General features: G+C 44.0%; 2 protein-coding genes across 5 annotated transcripts in view; one reads left to right on the top strand and one right to left on the bottom strand.

Annotated features, from left to right (window-relative positions):
- ERAL1 (Era like 12S mitochondrial rRNA chaperone 1) overlaps positions 1-18,024 on the bottom strand; it is a 63,813-nt gene extending 45,789 nt beyond the window's left edge. The window contains exons 1-2 of one of the 3 annotated variants that reach the window (XR_012228890.1): positions 17,908-18,024; positions 4,793-4,957 (exon numbers count right to left, since the gene is read on the bottom strand). Coding sequence is in view for 2 of the 3 variants with exons in the window: in XM_073565504.1 (XP_073421605.1) it covers positions 4,793-4,957; positions 17,908-17,980 (238 nt within the window). In the remaining variant the exon portion in view is untranslated. Of the gene's footprint in view, positions 1-4,792; positions 4,958-8,050; positions 8,274-17,907 lie in introns of those variants that run through there. The other 2 variants (XM_073565504.1, XM_073565506.1) reach the window with 2 other exon arrangements.
- FAM222B (family with sequence similarity 222 member B) overlaps positions 12,347-25,972 on the top strand; it is a 214,245-nt gene continuing 200,619 nt past the window's right edge. For both annotated transcript variants that reach the window (XM_073565500.1, XM_073565501.1), the window contains exon 1: positions 12,347-12,465. The gene's annotated coding sequence lies outside the window, so the exon portion shown is untranslated. The remainder of the gene's footprint in view (positions 12,466-25,972) is intronic.

Below are 25,972 nucleotides of genomic sequence, written 5' to 3' on the forward strand. Positions count from 1 at the left end.
TATAGAAAAGCGAGTTAGTGACCGATGCCTGAGGGTTTATACAACATCTCTGTTCAAGTGGGGTGAAAGAATATGGTGGGCTTTATTTCTTAAAAGGTAAGTAATTAAGTGTTTAAGTTGGAGGTATCCAGGGGAGGACATACCATGTGTGCAGCCGGTGGGACTGCACAGAGGCCCGGAGGTGGAGGGGGGCCCCTGCAGGGCAGCTGACACTGAGGGCAATCTGGCCTGTTTTTCCGGCCACGAGGCTCCGGGGGGCCCAAGGCCAGATAGCCCTCATGTGCGGCGGGCTCCGCTGCCTATAGAAGAAAATGGCAGCAGAGCGGAGCTGCAGTGATACGTCCTGCTTCCTGTCACAATCGCGTGGCTGGATGATGTCATCAGTGTGCTTCTGTGTCAGAGAAACCATTGGGGTGGAGGAAAAGGCAATGATGGGGGGAGGGGTGGAGGAGTGGAGGAAAAGGCAATGATAGGGGGTGATGGGGTGGTGGAGGAGAAGGCGGTGATGGGGTGGTGGAGGAGAAGGCAATGATGGGGGTGGTGGAGGAGAAGGCAATGATGGGGTGGGGAGAGGATGATGACTGGGGTCTTGGAGAGGACAATGCTGGTGGTGGAGAGGGCAATAATGGGGGAGGTGTAGAGGAGAATGATGGATGTGGGGATTGGGATGGGAGTAAGGGGGACTTATAATGGACTTATGAACAGGAGCAGGGGGAGGAGGACAATAGCTATGGATGTGAGATGAGTTGAGTGGTGGAGAAGGGTGCTAAGCCCCTGATAGCATCACAATGAATTGTGAGATGGGGGAGGATGCTCTCTGGGACTTAAAATTTTTTGGGGAGAGGAGGTGACAAGGTGCATAGGACCCTTTATAATGAATTGAAAGGCGGCAGAAGACACTGTCAGGGACTTATAATGTATTGGGAGGTGACGGAGGATGCTCAGTACCTGATAGCATCATAATGAATTTGGGGGTGGGAGAAGACGCTATCAAGGACTTATACTGATTGGAGGGACACAGGACAGGGACTAAGGCTATGTGCACATGTTCAGGAGAAAATTCATATCCTAATGTGCTGGCAGGAAGGACGCTGCGTAAAACACATTTATTTTTTGGCAATGTTTTTGCCATGCTTTTGTTACGCATTTTCCCCCCATTAGTACGGGTGAAATATGCTACAGAATTTAAATTATACAGATTTGAAGTTGCTGCAAATCTGCAAAGAAAAAAAAAGCATCCTTATGCAAGAGATGTCAGGGATCCCATTCACTTTGCATGTACTGTAAAATCGTGCATGTTTTCCGTTTGCACACAGCCTTACATTTAATTGAGCAGAGTCACAGACTGAATAATTTATATTATTGGGCGGCAGAGATTATAGCTAATGTGGGGCACAGTGCTGCTTATCACTTCATATTTTTAATGGGGGGGGGAGACACAAGTATGTATACAATGTATGTGACCTTGTTATTTTCAGGGCTGCGATGATCATCGTGACAGGACGAGTCATGGCTGGGAGATGTCGACATGAAGGTCTGACCAGATGGAGAAGAAACAGGAGAAAGCAGCTCTAATTAGGTGAAACGTCAGCAGTAAGTACCTGGATGTAGATATTATTCTGTATCTGCACTGTGTGACGTGGAGTGAATGTTATTTCTTAAATCCCTTATTCTACATTCTCACATTTACGTGAAACGTCCGTGTGCTTCCAGATTTGTTTTATCAGACGGAACTCAGACTCAGAGTTTTATAGGTCCCCTCACACATACATGAAAATCACGGATCTGAGAATGTTTTGTTCTGATCCGATTTTGAGAATCAGCATAGGACATGCTCATTGCGTCTGTAAAAGCACGCAGCACACCGACACTGAACACGGATACAGGAATGTAGCCTTATTATTTATAGCACAGTCCCTTAGTATATAGTGTACTCACTTATGTATAGCAATGTCCTTTAGTATATAGTATACTCACTTATGTATAGCACAGTCCCTTAGTATATAGTGTACTCACTTATGTATAGCACAGTCCCTTAGTATATAGTGTACTCTTATGTATAGCGCTGTCCTTAGTTACAGTTTCCTCTTTTGTTATGTATAACACCGCCCCTTATTACGTACTATCCTCTATAGTTATATATGATGCCGTCCCTTATTATATCGCTTTCTCAGCTCTTACGTACAGTGCTTTCTCTTACACAGTTTATTCTTGTTATTCACAGCGCCTCCTTTTATTACATTCTTTTATTACATAGTCCCATCTCTTGTTAGATATAAAATGACTGCTGATGGAGCAGCCAATGACCAGACGACCAGTCCATCAGCTCCTCTATTAGAAAAGAAGCTTTCCCGTGGTACAACAGCTGTAATTGCATTATATATCTAACAAGACAGGAAGGTATGTAATAAAGACTGGGCTCTATATAATCGGAAGTGTAAGGGGCGCAGCTGTACATAAGTAAGGGCACCGTGTAATAAGAGATGGCAAGATACATAATAAAGGAGACAATGTAAAGGCCCCGTCACACTAAGCGACTTACCAGCGATCCCGACAACGATATCAACGTGTCAGGATCGCTGGTGAATCGCTATGTGATCGCTGGTGAGCTGTCAGACAGACAGCTTCACCAGCGATCAGCACAGCAACGCCGCGCGCACGGCATCGCTGTGTTCAGCGCTGATTCATGTCAAAAATAGAATTAAAATAAAAAATATTATTATCACCTTCCGACGTCCCGCGCAGCATTCCCGCCTCTCTCCACGCTCCGGTCCCAGTAAGCCTTTGCGAGAATTACTGCGATGACGTCTGTTCTCGCGGGATCGCGAAGTCTCGCGGTCATTCTTGCAAAGGATTACTGGGACCGGAGTGTGGAGAGAGGCGGGAATGCTGCGCGGGACGTCGGAAGGTGAGAATAGTAATATTTTTTTATTTTATCGCTGATAGCTGGTTTCCCGCCTGTCACACGCAGCCATGTGTGCTGGCCAGCGGGAGATCAGCGACGAAAGAAATGTCCAGAGATTTCCCAGAGCGATCAGCGATACCAGCAGGGGGGCCGGTCGCTGATCGCTGTCACACACAGCGATGTCGCTGGTGAGATCGCTGTTGTGTCACAAAACTTGTGACTCAGCAGCGATCTCGCTAGCGTGATCGCTATGTGTGACGGGGCCTTAAGATATGTGCATGCATGTGGAGATTATATATATATATATGTGCGCCTTTTCACAATAAAAGAAAGGGGGCAGACATTTCTTGCACAAGGGCCCCAAGCTGTCAGTGTCCGCCCATGGAGGTATCTGAATATTTATTTGGAAGGAAGATTACATCTTTGAGAATTAAAAAAGGTACACCATCTACATTAAGAAGGTGGTGAAGCATGCTGTAATCCACGTGTGGAATGCCAAGGAGGATTCTGCGAATGTAGGAAATTCAGGATTACCCCAAAGATTTGCTGAGGTTTGTCATTCATCACATCCCTATTTAAACAATAAACACACTACCCAAACCCATTTCCCTTACCAAGGGATTGGCCACACTTTAAATATCAATGAAACATACTGATCTTGTAGACAATACGCTACATCTAGACCAAAAAAGTGTGATAGAAACATACATGAGATAAAATTGCAATTTTTATTTCAACATATAAAATGAATAAAGTGCCTCATGCCATACAAGAAGATCAAAATTAGCGAATACAAAAGTTCAAGGGACATAACAGAGACATATATTGAAAGCTATATATCACACCCCCTGGAGGAAGCATTGACAGCGAAACGCGCGTCGGGGTCTAAGATCTTTAGCGAGCCATTTGGCATTTATGAGAAAAGAGCGGGGAATAGGTAATATGCCTTTATAAGACATCTACAGTGTGAATGATATGTCTAGTTGTGAGCCGTGATACAATGTAGCGCTATATGTAATATAACGGCAGTAATTGTAGCTGCAATTATTTGCTCTGGTCTGTAATTCTAATGAGATTTAACAGTGTGCAAGGCACAAAGCAATATTGGGAACTGTTTCAGTGTGCTTTTTGCCCCTTTATTTCGTGTAGAATTAATATGCTATAAGGAATTTTTCTAATGAATATATAAATTAAATAGAAGGTTGATAAATTTTGGTGGCACTTTCTTTAGAATGTTATTTTTAGGGGAGCACACAATTTATAAACTGATGCAGTTTTCCATTATTCTATTCTGTCAGTTTTGTAATGTCAGTTTGAATCTATCTTATGTGAATTATCACTAATCAGGCCATGCGGTTTTTTTGCAATATGTGTGTGATAAAAAAGATTTTATTGAGAAATATAAGAATAAGGAATTTGTAGGTTATATAATACTTTCGTAAGCTACTTTGTTGATTGCTTTCTTTCTGATGTAACTTGCAGATTTCAATAAATAAAACATTAAAAGAAAGAGAAATATAAGAATAAAATTTAAAGATGATAATTATATGATGTGCTTTCAAAGATATTTTCTGCTTTATATTTTTTCAAGATATTTTCACAAAAAATTGCAGAAAATATTTATGCACAACTTTGATATATAGATTTCAATATATGTCTCTATTATGTCCCTTGAACTTTTGTATTCGCTAATTTTGATCTTCTTGTATGGTAGGAGGCACTTTATTCATTTTATATGTTGAAATAAAAATTGGAATTTTATCTCATGTATGTTTCTATCACAATTTTTTGGTCTAGATGTAGCGTATTGTCTACAAGATCAGTATGTTTCATTGCTATTTAAACAATATTATAAATAGTCAATACAAAATGTTCACAGACATTTACCTTTATTAAAGGAGACGGCCGGTGCTTGTGGGCTGAGAAGTTCATTTGATGGACTGTGTTGCTGTACCCCCAACAAACTGCCAATAGCAGAGTCTCTTCCATGTAGACATGCAGCTAATCTATTAACCCTATGATGCTCTAAATTCCTTAGAAGTAGGACTGTTCCTGTGGGGGATGTTGGGGTGGGGAATAAAAATTAAACAATTACATTAAAGAATTAAAAGACCTGACAAACATTTAGGTATACATTACGATAAGTCAGTTAGAGGCTAGAGCCCCCCCCCCCCCCCCAAAAAAAAAAAAACCATTTCACAGGTATTGGCTAGAGCATAAAATAATCTAATCTATATGGGGGCCTCCTGACCCTCCCAACATAGATGATGAGAAGGAATTCGATTCCTTGTCACTTTTCTTTGGCGAGGAGATAAGTTGCCTCCAAATGAGTCTGGCAGAGACAAAAACACAGGATTGATTCTCCGTGGGAAAAAGAAAATAATAATCTTGTAGCCATGATACCTTTTAATGGCTAACAAAAATAAAATAAAAGGATGTTGCAAAGCAAGCTTTTGAGACTTCTTAGAAAACACAGGAACACGCCGCCGAGTATACCTGTATTTGTGGGATTCAGATGAAATAGCTGTAGACTGAATGATTGCTTGACTGACAGTCTAATGTGTACGGGGTCCTATAGTTATAGGGAACTGGTACTTTTATCCTAATAGCTATCACAATGTATAACCTAATAATGCAAAGCTGATCATTTATAGCATTGGATCGGTGAGAATCTCTCCATCCCTCTGACCCTTATAAATGCAAGCCCCGAAACAAGTGATGAATCTATAGTGAAGACTATATGGATGTGTGCATTTCATGACACACTGAAACTTACAGATGTCATCATATCTGTCCCCATTGGGGCTCACAATATAAATTCCCTATTAGTATGTCTTTGGAGTATTGGAAGAAACAGGAGAACCCAGAGGAAAACCACACAAATATGGAGATAGAAATGCTTTGCAAATGTCCATGATGGGATATGAACTCAGGATCTGTGCTGCGGCTGTATTCAAAGTTTATGAAAGCTGAGTACATTGCTAGGCTGCGTCTGTCAAAACCAGGCAAATTATAGTCATTCACTTCTTAAATTCCTAGTCCCCCAAGTAAAATTAAAAAAATAAAAAAAATGGTGCAGATTCTCCTGGGTGACGTGTCACTCTGATGTCACATGAGCGCTAATCAGAGGCCGCCGACCACCTGCAGACAGCTTTTACTGTTTTGGCAGAGTGGACATCAGCTTCATTGAAATGTTAAACTAAACCTCGAATTTACATTATAGTCTGCCGAAAGAAGAGAACCATTAAATAGTTAAAAACAGTAGTTATAGGCGTAACGCACGTCGGGGTGAGGGAGAACGCTCAGTCTACTTCCTTGTTCAGGTTAGTATTCTTGCCTCCATTAGGACATCCTGATTATATGGTTCAGCATAACTTCTTTCATTGGAATCTGCTCTACTTCTGGTTAATGTTTTCTGTGGGACGATAGATGCCGGCTGTATATTTGTATATTTAGTCTTACCACAGTGGAGCTGTGTCAGTATTTACTAGGCAAGGACTGTATCCCCTTATTGCATATTAGGGTGGCAATATTATACTTATAGGTGGGATCTTTACGTTATTATACCTTTATTGTATTCATTCAGTTGTTACATTGAACGCTTGTTTATTTGTATGGTCACTGGACCTGGATTGTTCCCTTAGATCCCACTTATACTTATTGGTATTTTCTTTTTTTGATTGCTATATTAAACTATATCCTATACAATGCTGAGCAGGATTAGATTGGGGTCCCCACTACTAGGCCACTCTGTGAAATACTAAATGTTATATTTATTCATACATTTTTCAATAATTGAAAAAACTACGGTTTTTAACGGTTCTCTTCTTTCGGCAGACTATAATGTAAGTCCAAAAATTGGTTTAACATGTCTACTTGAAGTGCCATTGTTTCTCACTATTGGACACTAGTGGATTATTAGATTTATTGGCACATCGATGTGCAGCATCCGCTGATTGGCTGCAGCGCTCATGTGACAATGTCCCACATACTACGGGGAACTCGGTGTCAACATTGCTGGAACGGATGTTTTTTTGTTTAATCTTACTCTGGTAACTTGGGCACTTAAAGGGAAACTGTCACCCCATTTTTGGCCTATAAGATGGGTGCCTCCCATCTTCTAGAGATGACGTCCTCCTAACTTCTCCCTCGACTCCCGCGCAGGTGTACTATATCTGCCCTGTTGAGGGCAGAGTAAAGTACTGCAGTGCACAGGCACCGGACCGCTCTGATCTTTCCCGCACACTGCAGTACTCTGCTCCCAACAGGGCAGATATAGTACGCCTGTGCAGGAGCCGAGGGAGAAGTTAGAAGGAGGACGTCATCTGTAGAAGATGGGAGGCACAGGACCGCAACACCCACCGCACCGGACCACACCCCCCGGTGAGTATAATCTAACTGGTTTTTCTTATCTTTCAGGTTACATGGGGGGGGGGGCTTATCTACAGCATTGCAGAGTGCTGTAGATAAGCCCCTGATGGCGGTGGCCGCATCTTATAAGCCAAAAATGGGGTGACAGATTCCTTTTAAGAAGGGAATGACCAAGTAGTGGACAACTCCTTTACACATAGAGGCAGGACACAGAATAGACCATCCTTACCATAGAGGTGCAGTGAAGAAAAACAAGGGTCCCAGACCCATTTGGGTGTGGTCATAACATTAATCTAAAAGTGTATAATCCGCAGGCAGGATCACAAGTGTGAACGTTAGCCATAACGTGTACAAACTTTGTGCATTCACATAAAACAAATCAACAACCATGTGTTTCTGTAGCTGAATCTGGGCAGAAATTCTGTGATGGCCCAAAGTCAAAAAAATGTCAGCTGCCCCCGGGGTCTTATCATTTATACTACACAACTACAATTAGGAAATCCAAGCCCCTGAGCGCAGGCTGCCAGCACATGATGGGAGTTGTAGTCTGACAACAAATCCCTGAGAGTTCTGCAGTCAGTGCACAGTGACATACTGTTACACAGCATGCTCCTAGTATATACAGCAGCAGCACTGACCGAGGCTACTCAGTATCTGCAACCTGCTGGAAAACTACAAGTCCCAGCGGTCAGTACACGATAGGTTGTCCGGCTCCATGACAATGGCGTGACCGCAGTAACAGGAGCTACGTCATCACTGTGCGCCGTCACTGACCTGCAGCTCCTCCGCTCTCAGCCAGGACACGAGCGGCCCTGACCGACCTGAACAGCGCGCACCACATCGTATTACTGGCCGGTAGTTAGTATATCACGCCGTGACTGATGGGCGCCGCCATATTGTAAGAATCTGCCGTCTCACTGGTGACGTCATGTGTGCGACTGGAGAAACGCGCAAGTGCGGCGCCATGTTTCCTCCTGGCAACAGTAAAGTGGCGTAGTACTACAAACCACAAGTGTCCATCCACAGTTAGAAAGCAGTTCCTGACACTTTACATCCGGCCTCCACAGCAGACAGCTGATTAGTGGGGGGCGAGTGTTTTATGCCCACCGATCTGATATCGATTACCTATCCCAGGATTGGTCATCGATAGTCTTGAAATTAAAGGGTTTGTCAGTGCTGCCCTGCTAAAGAAATAATACATACTCACCCTCCAGTTAATTTTTTTCACTTGCATTTGACTCATTGATTAATTTTTTATTTATTTTCTTGGAAAGAGAAAAAACTAAAAAAAGACTGCAGTTATTATTTTTTGGGACGTTCATTGTGTGGGATAAGTAATCAATGTTATGTAGCAGGACACTACGGTTGTCGTGTATTTTTTATATGTTTATTTTTTCCTATATTGTAAGAGAAAACTATTTTTTTCCCTTTGGATTTTTTCTATTTCTGAACATCTTAACTATTTTCTTACATGTATTTTTCGTCTCCCTCCAGGGCCTGACCACGCAGTGTATAATGCCTGTACCACCGCACTCCCACATCCATGTGTTACAGATGGGCCCAGTACGGACTGCAATGTGCGGCCTGGCTGCGCAGCCTCATTCGTGCCCATAAGGGCAGGAGCCGACAAGTGTAAAGCATCGGATTGCACCCAGACCAATGTTAGTCGCAGCAAAATCGCAGCATGTCTGAGTTTGACTCGATATTCGGATCGCACTCGGCAATGCAAGTCAATGAGTCCGTGGAAATTATTGTACTGGACTCGGATGACATCTGAATGCAGTCCCATTTTCACAGACTAAAAGAATCGAGGAGATGGAGACATTTTTTTTCTCCATATTGTCATCCAAGAGAATCTGATCACACCATGCTCAAACTCTGTGATTTGCATAATCTCCCAGATTAGAGAATTTATGGTCGTCTGCACCTAGTTTAAGGCAGGTGAGTTTGGGTCAGGACACCCGCGGCCAGTTTGTGCATCATAGATGTGTGAACGCAGCCTTACTTATTTCAGTGCTAGAGTGTTGGCACTAAGTTTCCTGCCACTAGTATAATACTAACAGCCGCCATCTTCAGCTCTTCTTGGCGCTGCTCCGTTCCTGATCTGCCATCCTGTGACCACAAATTCTGACTGCCCGGAAATCAGCGGTAACGGTTACAATCTCTCAGTATAGGACTGTTGTTCTGGCTCTCATAGCCTTACATTGTGTTGTGACTTCTTGTCCGCCCAGCAAACACTGGAGCAATCCAGCAGGTCACAACCTGCAGAAGACCACCAGAGCGGCGCTGATAATAGATGAAGACGGTGGCTGGTAAATATAAGTCTGGGGGTGCTGCAATAAATGATATGTTGCAGTGATGCTTTAAATTAATAGGCATCTGCATATGACAGACCTAGGGACCTTAGCTATAGTGAACCAGCAGAGATCCACAATTTCATTGCCTGGGATCTGTTGACATGACAACGGAAGACTCCTCTATTTAACCATTTAGACATGGCCTCATCTCAGGGGTTAAACAGCAAATTCTCGTGTCCATGGATCGACCGCAGCTTGCCTGCCCCCCATGTGAGGCCGGGATCAGACATGCGAGAAAAAGTATTGGAGAAAAAAACCGTCGATCTGCAAACATTTTTTACCGCCTGTTATTGCTGTACAACACAAAAAATGCGGCGATACGGCCAGCAAAATATGTGACGTGTAAAACCAGCCTTACATGCATCTGATAAGATACTGAATTGTTTGTCTGGGTTCATGATTAAAATCATGTCTCATTCTAGAGTAGATGAAGTCTAATAGCTAAATTCTGCACCAAAATGCAGGGCTGTGGAGTCGGTAAGCCAAACCTGCGACTCCGACTCCTCAATTTCCCTTACACTGACTCCAACTCCGACTCCCACATATATTGCTTATATTTAAGTGAAAAATTTATTGTAGTACAATGTGAACCTCAGACATTTAATCATTTTTATGATCCAATAATCAAGATATTTAGATAGAACAGAATATATATTGGTGTACTACCCGGTTTTCATTCTTTTTGGTACAGATAAGATATGGATAGACAGATATGGATAAATGGATAGATAGAGCAGATTTCTAATCTGCTTTTGCTATTGAAAACATTATCTATGAGCTCAAAAACCTTTCAGGTGATGCAGTTTTTTAAAAAGATGATCTGCTTTTGCAGCTGAAAAACGTATCCTCAAAAAACACAGGAAAAACGCTGTGTGTGAATGTAGCCTTAGATCAGGAATAGAACAGCCATTTATAGGACATTTCATAACTTTCCCAAACTCCTATGAAAAAATATTCAGCACATCCTGCATTGAATTACTGTACCCAATTTATTATATATTTTAGGAGTCGGAGTCGGTCCATTTTATACCGACTCCAACTCCGACTCCACCAAAATGAGCACCGACTCCACGACTCCGACTCCACAGCCCTGCCAAAATGTTAAAGATTTTCAGAAATTGGGCTCACAGAAATTCAGATCAGACGTATGGATTTGATCTTCGTAAGGGCTCATGTCAGGGACGGACTGGGGCTGATATTCAGCCCTGGCATTGAAAACACACAGGCCCAGTCCCCGTCCCCAAGCACCAGATGGGATATATTACTAATATTACCCTGGATGGAGGAAAGGAAGATTTACTACAAGACCAATATTTTCAACGTGCTTCGTCAAAGCTCTTCACAGTATGGAGGTCTGGAGAACACCGATTCTGTTAACAACATAGCAGCCAAGTGGCCCACCACCAGACAGGAACTTCTGGCATTTGCCAGAATTGCCAGATGGCCAGTACGTCCCTGGCTCGTGTACATGGCAGGATTTTCAGTCCGAGTGACATCCAACAAAACATCAGATCACACTTAGGGTGTGTGCACACGCTGCGGATTCTGCTGCGGTGTACAGTACCTTTATTTCCTATGGAAATAAAAAAACCGCTGTGCACATGCTGCGGATTTTTCTGCAGTTTACAAACCGCAGCATGTCAATTGTTTGGGCGGATTCCGCAGCGGTTTCACACCTTTAACATAGAGGTGTGAAACCGCAGGGCAAAACCGCAGGCTAATCCGCAGGAAAACCGCAGGTCACTTTACCTGCGGTTTTACCTGCGGATCCGCGCAGAAAAAGCCGCAGGTGAATCTGCAGCGTGTGCACATAGCCTCAGAGCAATGTTATGCTATCGGGCTGTGCACATATCAGATTTTTTCCTCAGATCGAACTAGTCCAAGGTAAAAATCGCCACATGCCCGAGATTGATCTAATATTTGGATCGCACTCATCCATGCAAGTCACTGAGTCCCTGGAAAGCATCCAGGCTGCATTCAGATGGCATCTGAGTGCAGTCCAAAAGGAGACGACAGAGACCTTTTTCTCCACCTTCTCCTCATCCAAGAAAATGAAAACACAAATGATCACTCTGATCAAACTTCAGTCAGAGTGTGATCTGCGTAATCGCCCAATTCTCTCGGGTGAGAGAACATACGCTGGTGTGTACCTGCCCTAATCAATGGGCCTGGCGTACATGAATATATCATTATCTGCAGAAATGCTGCATTATTTATTCATGTGTTCCGCAATAGCAATCTGCATTATTCATTGCCTTTTTCATGGTGTTTTTTTATGCCTTTTTTTGTTTTGCTGAATTTTTGTGTGCAGAAAATCTGCGTTTTTGGCTATGTGCACAGAGTATTTTTGAGGCAGTCAAAAATAATGCGTTTTTGTAAATGAAAACTTTAGGAACCACTCTTTTTAGTTGGCATTTTCTATGTGTTGTTTTTTTTTGTTGTCCTGAATACATAACTTCCAAATTTGATACTAGGCCTTTGACAGCAGCCAATCACAGCGCAGCTTTCATTTCTCAAGCGCACAAAACAAAATGAAAGCTGCGCTCTGGTTGGTTGCATCGACGTCTAGTGATGAGCGATAAAGAGCAAGTCAGCAGACGTTTCTATGTATTTTTTCCTTCCCCCCCCTTTTCCGCGGTTCTATAACGCCGCTGCGCTGCATTGTGCCCGCCCTGTCACTGGCTGCCCTCTTCTGCTATGGTGTTCCTTGGCACCACACACGTGTTTTGGCCGGTGACGTCACTTCCGGTGTGTGATTCTGGCCAGAGCCCGGCCCTGCACTGTATAGCGGGGCATCATCCCGTCCAGGGCGCCACAGCCGAGGACTCCGGGGTAAGTCACTGACAGCCGCTCCCGCCGGCAGTGCTGCTCAGCAGCCTGTAGTGACAGGAGACCCAGGCTGCAGAGATCCCCTATAGATGGCCATGGTGTGGAGGAGCTGCCCGTGCATTATTGGGATGGTGCAGCACAGCCTCAGCCACTGCTGCTCTGCTGGATGGGACAAGGTCATGATTGATGAGATCTGCAGAGATGGTGTCAGAGCAGCCCCGTGCACCTGTCCCCAGCAGCAGCCACATCCGCAGTGCATGGTGTCATTCATCACCCTGACACCACAGCTCCATACACAGCACTTCTCCGGGCTCCCAGCACAGATCCCATACGTAGATTAATAAATGCAGCGATCGCACCCAAAATCCTGCTCCCCTGTGATGCCATAGTCACCGCGTGCCCTGCGAATACCGAATACGAGTAATGATCCTACAGTGATCGCCGCCCCATCCCATAAACCGTATGGACGGCTCCGCAGCTCAGGATTGGGTTTGGTAGTACGCAATGGTTATGGGCTACAGACAATATTTCTGGCTGCTGTATGTCGGGTATATATCAGTGTACACAGTAATGTCCTTCGCTGAGGAAAGTTGCAGCTGCGCTTATTTTACTTGTGATGCTTATGGGATTGTTTGTTTTTTGTTGATGATTAGTCCTGGACTATCTCTTAAGTATTTGTGATTATTCAAGGGCAAACTCTGACCCACTGGATCTTTTCTTAAAGGGAAACTGGAAGTAGTGGGATGGCGGCTTTATAGACGGTTGTCCCCCGTTAAGATTGATCCCTTTTTTTTCTTCTAAAGAGATCTGATGTACCCGTCAAGCAAGTCTGGAAAGAAGTGCGCTGGAGTGTGTCACTGCACTAGGACTGGGTCTTCCTGGGGCCCTGACACGCCCCCATTGCACGTCCAGCTTGATTTGCTTACAGGTGCTAACTAAGGGCCTTATGGCTTCATTATTTGCATCTTTTTTTGTAATGTAATTGTTTATTTATTTTTGTCTTGTCACTTTTTTGTGACTTTTCTCCCAAAATCAGGAATGTTCTTTTATTACTTTTCTTTTGTCTTTGACCCATTTTCGTACTTTTTAATGAAAAAAAGTGGCACATTTTGAAAAAGTGTTGCAAAAAGATTGCCTCAAAATTACCCAGCGTGCATTCAATCACTCCAGTGGGAGGGGGTGGAGTACATTGGTTCAAAACTTTGGGCTTTTTAAAAGTCACAATTGATGAATCTGCTAAAAACATCTGGAGACCTCAAACCCCACTCACAGTGGTGAACATACACCTTCCAAATGGCAAATGTTTCTAATTTGTAATGCAGTCGCCTTTGATGCAGTGTGTCTAGCTGTATATTACTTTTGGCGGTTTGTAACCCACTAAAGGGGCTTGATGCAATGTTGATTGGGGGCTTGGATTCACTGGCAATTAGCAGAATCTGCCATACTAAGCTGCTGTCACCCCGGGAGATCCATCGCAGGGCGCTCCATAGTGTGCGCCAGCACTAGAAGTGATGACGTCGCCATGCCCTGGTCCCACCTGACGTCGCCATGCCCTGGTCCCACCACCAATGCAGCCTGCCATTGGCTTTAGCATTAGGTGACTTCAGCATCGTGTAATTGGAGGTTTGTCTGATGACTGATGCACGCGCGCCGTTGGTTCTGTAATTGGTCCGTGGTGACATCATCACTTCCGGAGCAGTTGCACATCGTTGAGCAGTTTGCCTTGGATCTTTGGGTAGAGGGCTGACCGCACACGAGGATGGCAGATTTTATAGAATCCAAGCCCCCGTCAGCCTGGTGTTTAGCACTGACAACCCCTTCAAAAACAGTTTTGAATTTCTAGCATTTATGCCATGAATGTCTCATCAGTTATTTATGTCCAACCCACAGGACAAGCTATAAATGCATTGCACGTGTAGGTCCCACCTCTGGGAGGAATTCGGTCTACCTGGTATTGCCTAGGGTTTATTCACATATCTGACTTTTTTTTTTTTCCACGTAGAAGAAAAACGGATCAATTATTCTGATCAGACTTTGATCACGGCGTGGTACGAGTGTCATCCGTTTTTATCGTACGTGGAGAAAAGTAGAAAAAAAAATTCTCCACCTTCTCTATTCTGACAGTCTGTGAAAATCGGACCGCTCTCGGATGTCATCCAAGTACAGCCCAGTTTTTTCCACGGACCCATTGACATGCATTGATGATTTTGATCCAAACCTCAGATCAAAATCGGACATGTCTCTGCAATTTTCCAGGGACAGAGAGGTCTGTGAAAAATCATGGACATGTGAATGGCCCCATTAACTGTCACAGGTAGGAGGACTGTCCATGAAAAACACGTTGATGCCCTGCCTGGTGAAGGAGGCTGCTGGGACCCGGGTGGAGAATGGATGGAGCGTTGGCTGTGTGTTTGCTCCGTTCTCTCCATTCTCTTCTGTAGGAGAGTGGAGCATTTCCTCTATCACCCAATTACAATTTTTGTGAGGTCTTGGCATTAGTATGTGATATGGTAAAAAAAAAAAAGAAGAGCATCCACAGGGGACCAACCTTTTTGTTTTCAGTTTTGTGGTGTGGCAATATCTCTCATTCTGTTGTCTTTATCATTTTATTGGCAATTATTCTCATACTTTTGCTTACTAAACTAAAGTTAGCTTTCTGGTATTGATTCCTATCCGGTCTATTCTGAAGGAAGTTTCTGGCATTTGATGATCTATCATTACAAAGGTCTGTATTACACAAGTTCAGACCGCAGTGTCTGGGCCCCTTCTGACTCAAACTCAACAGCCCCATCGGGCTATCCAGACATCGTGACCCCTTCTTGGACTGTGAATGTTGAAAGTGTGAAAAAAAAAATAGGTCATCAATATCATATCGGTCGATATTTTGGGGTTTTTGTAGGACTTTAATATTGATGACCTATCCTTGTAATAAATCAACTATAGGGCGGCACGGTGGCTCAGTGGGTTCGAATCCCACCAAGGACAACATCTGCAAGGAGTTTGTATGTTCTCCCCGTGTTTGCGTGGGTTTACTCCAGGCACTCCGGTTTCCTCCCACATTCTAAAGACATACTAATAGGGAATTTAGATTGTGAGCCCCATCGGGGACAGTGATGATGATGTGTGCAAAATGTAAAGCGCTGTGGAATATGTTAGCGCTATATAAAAATAAAGATTATTAAGATTATTATTAACTATATCAGATTTGTGGTAAAGGTGCTGCAGTACCATTTTTGGCCACTACACCATGTATGGCGTAATCACTTCCTTATTGCAGTAATTAAATTCTAATAATGAATGTGTATGGAGGAGACTCGCCACATTTCAAGGCCAGCGATTGACACTCCAGCTTTAGAGGGGTTGTCTAACACTAAAAAAATATTTTAGGCATGGATTGATTAAAATAATAACTTATTATTATTTATTTATATAGCACAATTGATTCCATGGTGCTGTACATGAGAAGGGGTTACATACAAATTACAGATATCACTTACAGTAAACAAACTACCAATCACAGACTGATATAGAGGGGAGAGAGGACCCTGCCCTTTGGGCTTACATGCTACAGGATGGTGGGGAAGAAGACAGTAGGTTGGGGGGTTGCAGCAGCTCCAGTGATGGTGAGGCGGTAGCTCCAGTAGTGGTGAGGAGGCAGCGGGGATCATTGCAGGCTGTAGGCTTTCCTGAAGAGGTGGGTTTTCAGGTTCCGTATGAAGGATCCGAGTGTGGTTGATAGCCGGACGTGTTGGGGCAAAGAATTCCAGAGGATAGGGGCTATTCGGGAGAAGTCTTGGAGGCGGTTGGGTGAGGAGCGAATAAGTGTGGAGGAGAGAAGGAGGTCTTGGCAGGACCGGAGATTACGTGAGGGAAGGTATTGGGAGATTAGTTCAGAGACATATGGGGGAGACAGGTTATAGATGGCCTTGTAGGTCAGTATTAGTAATGTGAATTGGATACGCTGAGGGAATGGGAGCCAGTGAAGAGATTTGCAGAGGGGAGAAGCAGAGGAGTAGCGAGGGAAGAGATGAATTAGTCTGGCAGCAGAGTAAAGGATGGACTGGTGAGGTGCGAGGGTGTTAGCAGGAAGGCCAGAGAAAAAGATGTTGCAGTAGTCAAGATGGGAGATGATGAGGGCATGCACAAGCATTTTAGTAGAGTGAGGGTTGAGGAAGGAACGGATTCTGTAAATATTTTTTAGCTGGAGGCGGCAGGAGGTGGAGAGAGCTTGGATGTGCGATTTGAAGGACAGGGCAGAATCAAGGGTTTCTCCGAGGCAGCAGACATCCGGAATAGGGGAAAGTGTGATGTCGTCAATTGTTATAGAAGGGTCAGGTAAGGAAGATCTGTGAGATGGGGGAAACATGATCAGTTCAGATTTGTCCACATTCAGTTTGAGGAAGCGGGAGGAGAAGGAGGATATGGCTGATAGACACTCCGGGATTTTGGAGAGCAGAGAAGTGATGTCTGGGCCAGAGAGGTAGATCTGAGTATCATCGGCATAAAGGTGGTACTGGAATCCGTGGGACTTGATGAGTTGCCCCAGGCCAAGTGTGTAGATTGAGAAGAGTAGGGGGTCCTAGAACAGATCCTTGGGGGACTCCAACAGAGAGAGGGTGGGATGAGGAGGTAGTGTGGGAGTGGGAGACGCTGAATGTATGGTTGGAGAGGTATGAGGAGATCCAGGATAGGGCGACGTCTTTGATGCCAAAGGAATAGAGGATCTGTAGTAGGAGGCAGTGGTCAACTGTGTCGAAGGCAGAGGACAGGTCTATAAGGAGGAGTATAGAGTATTGGCCATTAGCTTTCGCTGTAAGTAGGTCTTTAGTAATTTTGGTCTGGGCTGTCTCAGTGGAGTGATGGGGGCGGAAACCAGATTGTAGATTGATTACAGCAAGTGATCCACTAGCTAGAAATAATATCTTAACCAGCAAGCTAGACAAATACTAAAATTAAAACTAATCTACTTTATTCAAAATAAATTAAAAATGACTATGTCCATTCATAAAATATGCACATGTACAAAAACACAAACCATAACAAAAAAGAAACCGCTCTATAAAACGGTAGACCAAACTACAACAACTTTCCGGTTTACTCCCAGTGTCGTAATCCAAATCCTACACCGACACTCCTTCAGAGTATCCGTTTAGTCCAAATTTGTTTGGAACAAGCACTCTCTCATAGTGCTAAAACCTGTCTATAGTAAATCCATTGCTCTTGAATCGATGTATCACAAACATCATCATCACTCACAATGATCTTAGACAAGTTTGTGCAATAACAGCCTTATTTGCAGTAGCGGCCTATACAATAACAAATGGCATGGCATACAGTCTGGGACTTTGAAACTTTGGTGTGAACCTGTACATTACTCTTAAATCATGCAAATTCACCACTTCCACAGACTTTTAAATAATATCGTATGTCATGGAGAGATCTCACCCAAATCTTTTTCAGTAATGGGTTCCTCCATGTAACGCTCCCTTCTCCCTACGCGTTTCACCGTCCAGATCATCAGGGGAGTCTCAGAGTAAAGCTCAATGCCTACATAGGAAAAATGCCATCACTGGGCTGTTCATTTGCTTGCTTTTTATACCATGCACTCCTTCATGTGTTCCCGCCTCATAAGGATGGGCGGGTGTATGCTTATGACCACTTCCTGTTTCTATGTTACTATAGTGACAGGTCCAATACTCATGTATTCTCGGTGCCACTTACTGACTCATTTGCCGCTAGCTCTAACGCATATTGATACTCTATGGTTGCCCAAGAATCAGCCTTCTTATAAAGCATACAATCGTGCGCGCTTTCTCCTTCATCCTGTTTATCGGGTTGCCTTGTAACGCGCTGACGTCACCCCTCTTTTACCTTTTTTTTAGAAGGTAGACATTCCGCGCATGCGCATTCTTCTATATCAAGTCCGAACCTCTTTACTCTGTTAGCGCACTTTCCTCCTATCGCTGAGTCACCGCCCAGGGAAAAACCTTTATTTTGAATAAAGTAGATTAGTTTTAATTTTAGTATTTGTCTAGCTTGCTGGTTAAGACAGATTGTAGATTGTCAAAGAGCAAGTTAGATGATATGTGGGAGGAAACTTCAGTGTGAATGTGCAGCTCCAGGAGTTTGGAAGCGAATGGGAGCAGCGATATTGGGCGATAGCTGGACATAGCGGTTGGGTTGAGGGTTGGTTTTTTAAGGATAGGCATGATTGTGGCATGTTTGAAAGCAGAAGGGAAGGTACCAGAAATTAGTGATGGGTTGAAGAGGTGGGTTAGGGATGGGATAAGGGTGGTGGTAAGGTTGGGGAGGAGGTGGGATGGGAACAATGCAGACATACTCGCCTTCCTGCGCTCCCTTTGATCCAACATGGTCTCTCTGGAAATCTAAGCTGACTCCAGAAACCATGTCTAGCTCCTTCATAAGTTACGGCACCACTGCAGGCTGTAGTTGGCTGCAGCGGTCTGGTGAGTAGAAGAGCATAGGCAGACATTGCTTCTGGAGTGGCCTGTGCTGGAGATTCCAATGGAAATTTGTCTCCATTTATTATTTTTAATTACTCTATGGCCCCCCCCCCCAATTTTTTTACTGTCAGGCAACCCCTTTAAGGCAGTCTTGAAATTATATAAAAAACAATGAATCCTTTTTTTTTCCAAAATGGTAAAACGATGGCCAGGAACTAATTAAGAAGGATTAGACAAGAGCCTATTTGTAGAGCGGAGAATGAAATCAATGACTTTGTGCACATGGTCTCCATGCTGGATCCTGCCGCAGTCCAGGGGATGAATAAACATGACGCACTCCTCTGTATTTCTGAAAATCAGATTAAGAGGGAAGGATTCGGCTCTCCTTCAATAATCAGCTGTCGGGGCTGATAGATATATAAGCGGGTGAGCGATCCGAGGTGAATGTGACGTCTGTGAGCCCGATCAGCCTACAGACACACGCATCTCCGCTCCTGATATTTCTGCCGCTTTGATGTTTCATCGTATTTCTCTTTTTTTATGTAATAAGCCAAGTGATAAATGGGAAATGCTATTATCGGTGCCCTTTGTAAAGTGGACCTGTCTCTTGCCATAAATGTGTAGATTTTTTTTTTTTCTTTACCTGGTGGTACATGAAATCACTGATGTTCTACAAAGAAAGCAGTGAGAAGCAGAGCTGCAGTGTGAAGCAAGGGGGAGACACAGGTAGCCTGATGGGACACCATTTACATTTAAAAAGTGCTGTCCTAGATTAGTAAATCATGGCTGCCTTCTTCCAAAAATTGCCACACCTGTCCAAAAGTCTTGTCTAGCGTTACGGTCCAGCTCCATAGGTGACTTCAGTGGGGTAGTGAAAATCCCACATCACATTCTTGTGGTGCCCTGTTTCCAGTATACTTTTCCTCTGATTGTTCCTCTCCTGGTTTTGACTTATAAATACTGAGGTAAAAAACTCACCAAATACTGAGCGTGTGAACGCGGCCTAAAGTACAGGGACGGTCTGTATCCCAGCCAGTATTCTGCTCCACAATCAGAGTGATTGAATGATGTGGATTCTGGGTGGGACTGACTGCAGGAAATCTGGGCTCACTTTTAGGATATACAAGACCCCCTTGTTAGTCCCCCAGTCTCCATCTTGTGGCTCGTCCAGCGTTTTCTCATACAGAATCGCTCCTTCCTCCTCGCGGCGTTCTCTGTGGGATTGTGCGGCTCCATCTTTCCCGGTTGCTACTTTGCTAATGAGCTCTTCATTTTAGTTCATCTTCATAAATGTGAGCGACCGTTGGTTTCCCCTATTGTAAGGCAGATCTAATTATACCAGACCCAGACTCCTCTCCCCGCACCAGAACCCGGTCATTTCCATCGTTTTCTGTATTCTTCTGGGAGGAGGTAAATCAGCGTCTCATCACAAACTGAGAGACGCGCGCCTTCTCAGTGTTGTCACCGCACAGCCGCCTGACCCCTCGTTTTTCACAGTGTGTCAGTGACATGTCCGTTCATTTTCTGCCTGTAGACAGTAATTTCACACTTTCTATTTTTATCATAGTACTTGCCAGCCAAAATCTGCGGTACAAATACTTTTTTTTAGGTTGTAATCAGCATTATACACAAATAGGCCGAGTACTGTAAATGGATATTGCTGCTTTTAAAAAAAAAAAAAAAGTGTTGAGCGAAACACTTATTTCTAACTAATTTTTTTTTTTCGCATAAAAAGGTTTTTATTCCTAAAAGAAATTCCCACTTGTAAAGATTTTTGTTGCTGAACAATTTGAATGGTGGTTCCTTTATAAAGGGTTAGGCTGGAGTCACACTAACCTGCGCAAAATACGGTCAGTATTTTACATGCATAATACGGATGACAGACCCCTAAACAGTGCTCCGTATGTCATCCGTAATCAAGGTGTGGTCGCGTATTTTGCGCATGTCAGCATCCGTATGTAATCCGTATGGCATCCGTATACCGAGATTTTCTCGCAGGCTTGCAAAATGGACATATAATGGAGCCCTATGACAGTTTTAATAAAGAAATGAAAGAATAGATATATATATATGCATTCTATGTGTCTATATCTATTCTTTCATTTCTTTATTAAAACTGTCAGTGTGAGTTTACTGTATAGCGCACTGAATTGCCGGCTTTGCTAAAAGACACCTGGTGCGTATTTCTCGCAAGTCACACGTGTGGTCCGTGTGTAATCCGTATTTTTTGCGCACCCATAGACTTGCATTGGCGTACTACGGGCGTAGTACGCTGACAATCGCAGCATGCTGCGAGTGGCACGGAGCGTAGGATACTGAGGAGAAATATACGGCTGGTGCGAGTGACCCCATAGAAAATCATTTGTCCGTGTCTAATGCGGGCTTTTTGCGCCTCTCACTCTCCCGTATTCCTCGCCAGTGTGACCCCGGCCTTATTCTGACATTGTCTCCTGAGCAGCTCCGAGCTCTGCAGTCTCTTCACTTCCCGGTCGCTCAGGAGCGAGTGATCCTCCTTGAGTGACAGTTCTGGAGTTGGCTTCTTTCTGCTGCTACACATGAAGGCCAGTCATACACTTTAGATCGATGTTGGATGAGCAATGCTTTGGCCGATCGTTCAACCGACAGCCTTCTCGTCCAGCTCTCCATACACCGGAGCGCTTGCTCAGCCGAACGCTCGTGTCCTGTATGAGAAAGCCACCTGTTGTTACGGTGGCCGACATCTTCACAGTGAGAACAATAAGATCAGCAGTCCGAAATTGGACGTGTGCAGTCAGCGGTTCTCCCGACCAATAGTTGTCCGGGGCCACCATACACATTAGACTGTCGGCTGCTGTAACCATTCATATCAGTGGGTTGAGCTGACCACTACTAGGACAACCCCTCCTTAATCTAAAAGTATGGCCCCTGTTGTGAATTCCCTTGCTCGGAGTTCTGAGCTGAAGCGCCCTCTGGTAGTTGCTGAGAGTAGTGGAGCTGGCCAGGTTGATGGAGGTTCCCCACCTGACGATGATAATTGGGAACCTGGGATTACTGGCTGGGAGCATATAATTGAGCTGGCTGCTCTTGGAAGTTGCTGGTGATTTCCTCCATGTGCATTTAGAGCTTTTTTGTCCCCTGCTTGATCTGCATGGTTCAGCTAAGTGATTATTTTGCTAATCCTTTGCATCTAATCTTGTTGTGCTTTTTTTCTTTGCTTTCTGCTTAGTTGCTAGGGTTCAGCTTGCTCCCTGTTGGGGGCAGCGCTGGGCCCTGCTTCATAAGTTAGTTTGTTCAGTCCCCTGTTATGTTAGTATCTTTTTGCTTTGCTTCCAGTTTATACCAGAGTGCTGATCTAGCGGGGTTTTTTTGTATATCAGAAGTGTTGGACTTTTTCAGGGTTTTGTGCGTGATTGCAGACAGTGTCTTTTCTGTACTGTCCTGTCTAGACAGCTTGGGCCCCACCATTTACTCAGTCTGTTCTCTGCCTGTGTTTGTGTCTCATCTTGTCTCACCGACAATATATGTTTGGGGGCTGTCTATTCCTTTGGGGATCTGCTCTGGGGCAGTTTAGATTTCACCTTTCTGTCTTTAGGCTTATTAGTTCTCTGGCTGTGACGAAGCGTCTAGGGCATCGTAGGAACGCTCCACGGCTACCGCTAGTTGTGCGGATAGGATCAAGGGTCTGCAATCCGCTTAGTTACCAATCTCTCTGGTCTTCTGGTGGCTTAGCCTGTTCCTGCCATCCTCCTCGGTGACCCAGTCATAACAGGCCCCGATAAATTAAAAAAAACTATGCTCCCCTCCCGTGTTGATTCCGTTCCAGTGGTGTTAGCACTCGCGATTCCAGGGCTGTGATGCGGTGTTGTGACGTGTGGTCCCTTGGTACCAGTCTGTTACTCTAATTTTGTCCATTGTAATTTATATTTGTATTTTGTATGTAAACTCTTCTTGCAGCACCATGGAATCGGTGATGCTCTAAAAATAAATAATGAGATAAGAGTCTTTGAACAAGCACACAATTCAGGAAACTGAGAGCCATGATTAGAACTTCTCTGGAAGTTGCCGATGCTTTGGTCCGGAGAGATTGTGTCTACAGAGCTGATGTGAGCCCTGGCAGAGGTGAGCAGCATAGACATCAATGTGCTGGAGAGAGCTGACTGGGATGTTAGGGGTGAACATATCTTCTTAGAATACGTTACTCAATTTACTTGCAGATATAGGGTTAAACTGCAAGTAAATGTTGTTACAGAGACTCCCCAGCCTCTTACTGAAAGTGTGGCTCCTGGGAGAAAATGAACGTATTCCTACCTGGTTTCAGTCATGGAGCGTGCACGGAGCGGCTGCAGACACCGCTCACAGCGGCTGTAAGCACTCCACTCTGATTGTCAGCCAGGTGTCCATCTCATTTGTGCAGAGCGAGCTATCAATCAAAGTGCTGGGGGAAGGGGGTAATATGCAAATCAAATCTTCAGAGAGGAAGAGGACTTTATCTCTATAGCGAGCCCTGTTGGAAGCGGCAATCCTACAAGTCATTATTGGCCCTTTAACGAGTCTTGTAATATGACTTAGGATAAAATCCAAATCAGAATCTTGCAGACACAGTGTTTTGGGGTATTGCCTCTCATCAGTGCAAAGTATGAGAACGGATTTGGCTAGGTGAGCGGCTCTGGTCTGAGTTATAAGGGGTGATGTTTCTGGCATGCCAAGGTAAGGAGGCTTATTCACCACGCAATGCTCCTCTGAGAAATTTAGTATGCAAATTGCCTCTCCAGAGAGGAAGAGGTCTTGATTCTTGAACTCTATAGCGCCTTCTATTGGGGTGGGGGTGGGGGGTTACGCTTACTTGGCAATGCAAAACGAGACATATTTGGAAAAGCTGCACCTAATAAGAAATCCCTACAGAACTATTATCTTGCTGTGGATTTCACTACGGTTTTACTGCTGCAAAAATGTCCAACACTTAAGGCCCGTGCACGCAGCCCTGCAATGTGCCAATGTCAGGACAGTCACACAGTGCCCTATGGGTCCCTCTACAGAGTAATTCATTTATCCTGGGCACTGTGCTTTCTCCAAGAAGCAACCTTACCCCTTCATGGAATGGAGTTTCTGTCTTTTCATATACTGTAAGTCCACACTCCCCATATAACCGGCGTGGCTTTCCGAGCAGTGCAATTATATGAATTCCTAGACTCGCTTGTGTGGGTGACAGTGGGAAATTACTGCCAAAGATGCCGGTAGCTTTGTAGCGTGAGCGACTGGACTGTAACCAGTCACCACAAGCCAGTGCCATGTTTACCTTCAGTTGTACAAATTTTTATCATTTGACTCATTACATTTTCATTAGCGGTTTACTGACAGCTATTTCTTCTGACATCTACATACTGTACATATGCATTATTGGCTTGTTAGAGGCTTATTTCCATATCCCCATATCAGACAACTCTGGCGGCTATCAGACAAGAGAACTGAGGATTGGACATACTGACATCCAACATGTCTGATCCTTTCTTTTTACCACAGTTTGTCACCAGCGGGAGAGTTGGGAAACGTCTCTTCTCAACAGAAAAAAAAAAAAAATAAAAAATGGTTGGCGTATCTTGGTGGGTCAATTCGATGTTGCCATGTTTGACTACTACAATATCAAGGTGGGGGGGGATTAATTAAGACTGGTGTTTCACCTGCCATTCTTAATTAATCATCCGTTAGTAAGATGCACCATATTATGGTAATTAAGATGTGCATCTCTTACTGTATTTGAAATATATTCTAGTAATGGATGGCGTGATTTATAGTAAATTTGTGGGACATCACAACCCTCACCAGCCACTTTCTAAAAAGTAGGTGATACTGGTGTACAAACGGCAAAAGTTGTAAAAAAAAATGTGACTTTTTGGCAAAAAGGGTTGATGTATTGTCCACGATGCATTTCCCATCGGGATCCCCTTTTTGAATGTCTACAAGTCTGAGCATGGCGTAGAATGCTATCCAGGTGTGACCCCTTTGACCAATAGTCCCCTGCACTGTACAAGTGTATACAGTCATGGCCGAAAGTGTTAGTGCCCCTAAAATTGTTCCAGAAAATGAATTTTTTCTCCCAGAAAATTATTGCAATTACACATGTTCTATTACACACACGTTTATTTCCTTTGTGTGTATCGGAACAACACAAAAAACAGAGAGAACAAGGTAAATTGAACCTTATTTCAGAGAAAACCCTTAAAATGGTCCAGACAAAATTGTTGGCAACTTTCCAAAATATTGGGTAAACAACTTTATTTCAGGCGTGCTTGTTCAAACTCACCTGAGGCAAGTAACAGGTGTGCGCAATATGAAAATCACACCTGAAACCAGATAAAGGGGAGAAGTTGACTCAATCTATGCATTGTGTGTCTTTATGTGCCACGTTAAGTATGGAGTACAGAAAGAGGAGAAGAGAACGGTCTGACGACTTAAGAAGCAAAATTGTTGAACAATGTCACCAATCTCAAGCTTACAAGTCCATCTCCAAAGATCTTGATGTTCCTTTGTCCAATGTGCTCAACATAATCAAGAAGTTTACAACCCATGGCACTGTAGCTAATAATCATTGCAATAATTTGCTGGGAGAAATACTACATTTTCTGGAACAGTTTCACGGGTGCCAACACTTTCGGCCATGACTGTATGTACTCAGAGGGTGACTGAGGCTATGTGCACACGTAGCGGAACTCTCGCGGAAGTTACTGCGAGAATTCGGAATTCCATTCCGCGGGAAAATCGCATCTTAAATTCCTGCGGAAAAACTAGCGATTTGCAAGCATAATTAGCTTTCAAAATGCTAGCGTTTTCCAAGCGATCTGTAGCATCGCTTGGAGAACTGATTGACAGGTTGGTCACACTCGTCAAACATAGTGTTTGACTAGTGTGACCAACTTTTTACTACTGAGGCTGCCTATGCGGCAAAAAATAATAAAAAAATACTAAAAAATAATAATAATAAATAATAAAAAAGATAATAAATATTGTTATTCTCACCTTCCAGCGTCCTGCGCAGCCTTCCCGCCTCTCGCCACGTTCCCGGTCCCAGT

Source organism: Dendrobates tinctorius, unplaced genomic scaffold (assembly GCF_039654945.1).
Source record: "Dendrobates tinctorius isolate UK_male_01 unplaced genomic scaffold, ASM3965494v1 ptg000016l, whole genome shotgun sequence".
In the NCBI taxonomy this organism is placed as follows: Eukaryota; Metazoa; Chordata; class Amphibia; order Anura; family Dendrobatidae; genus Dendrobates; species Dendrobates tinctorius.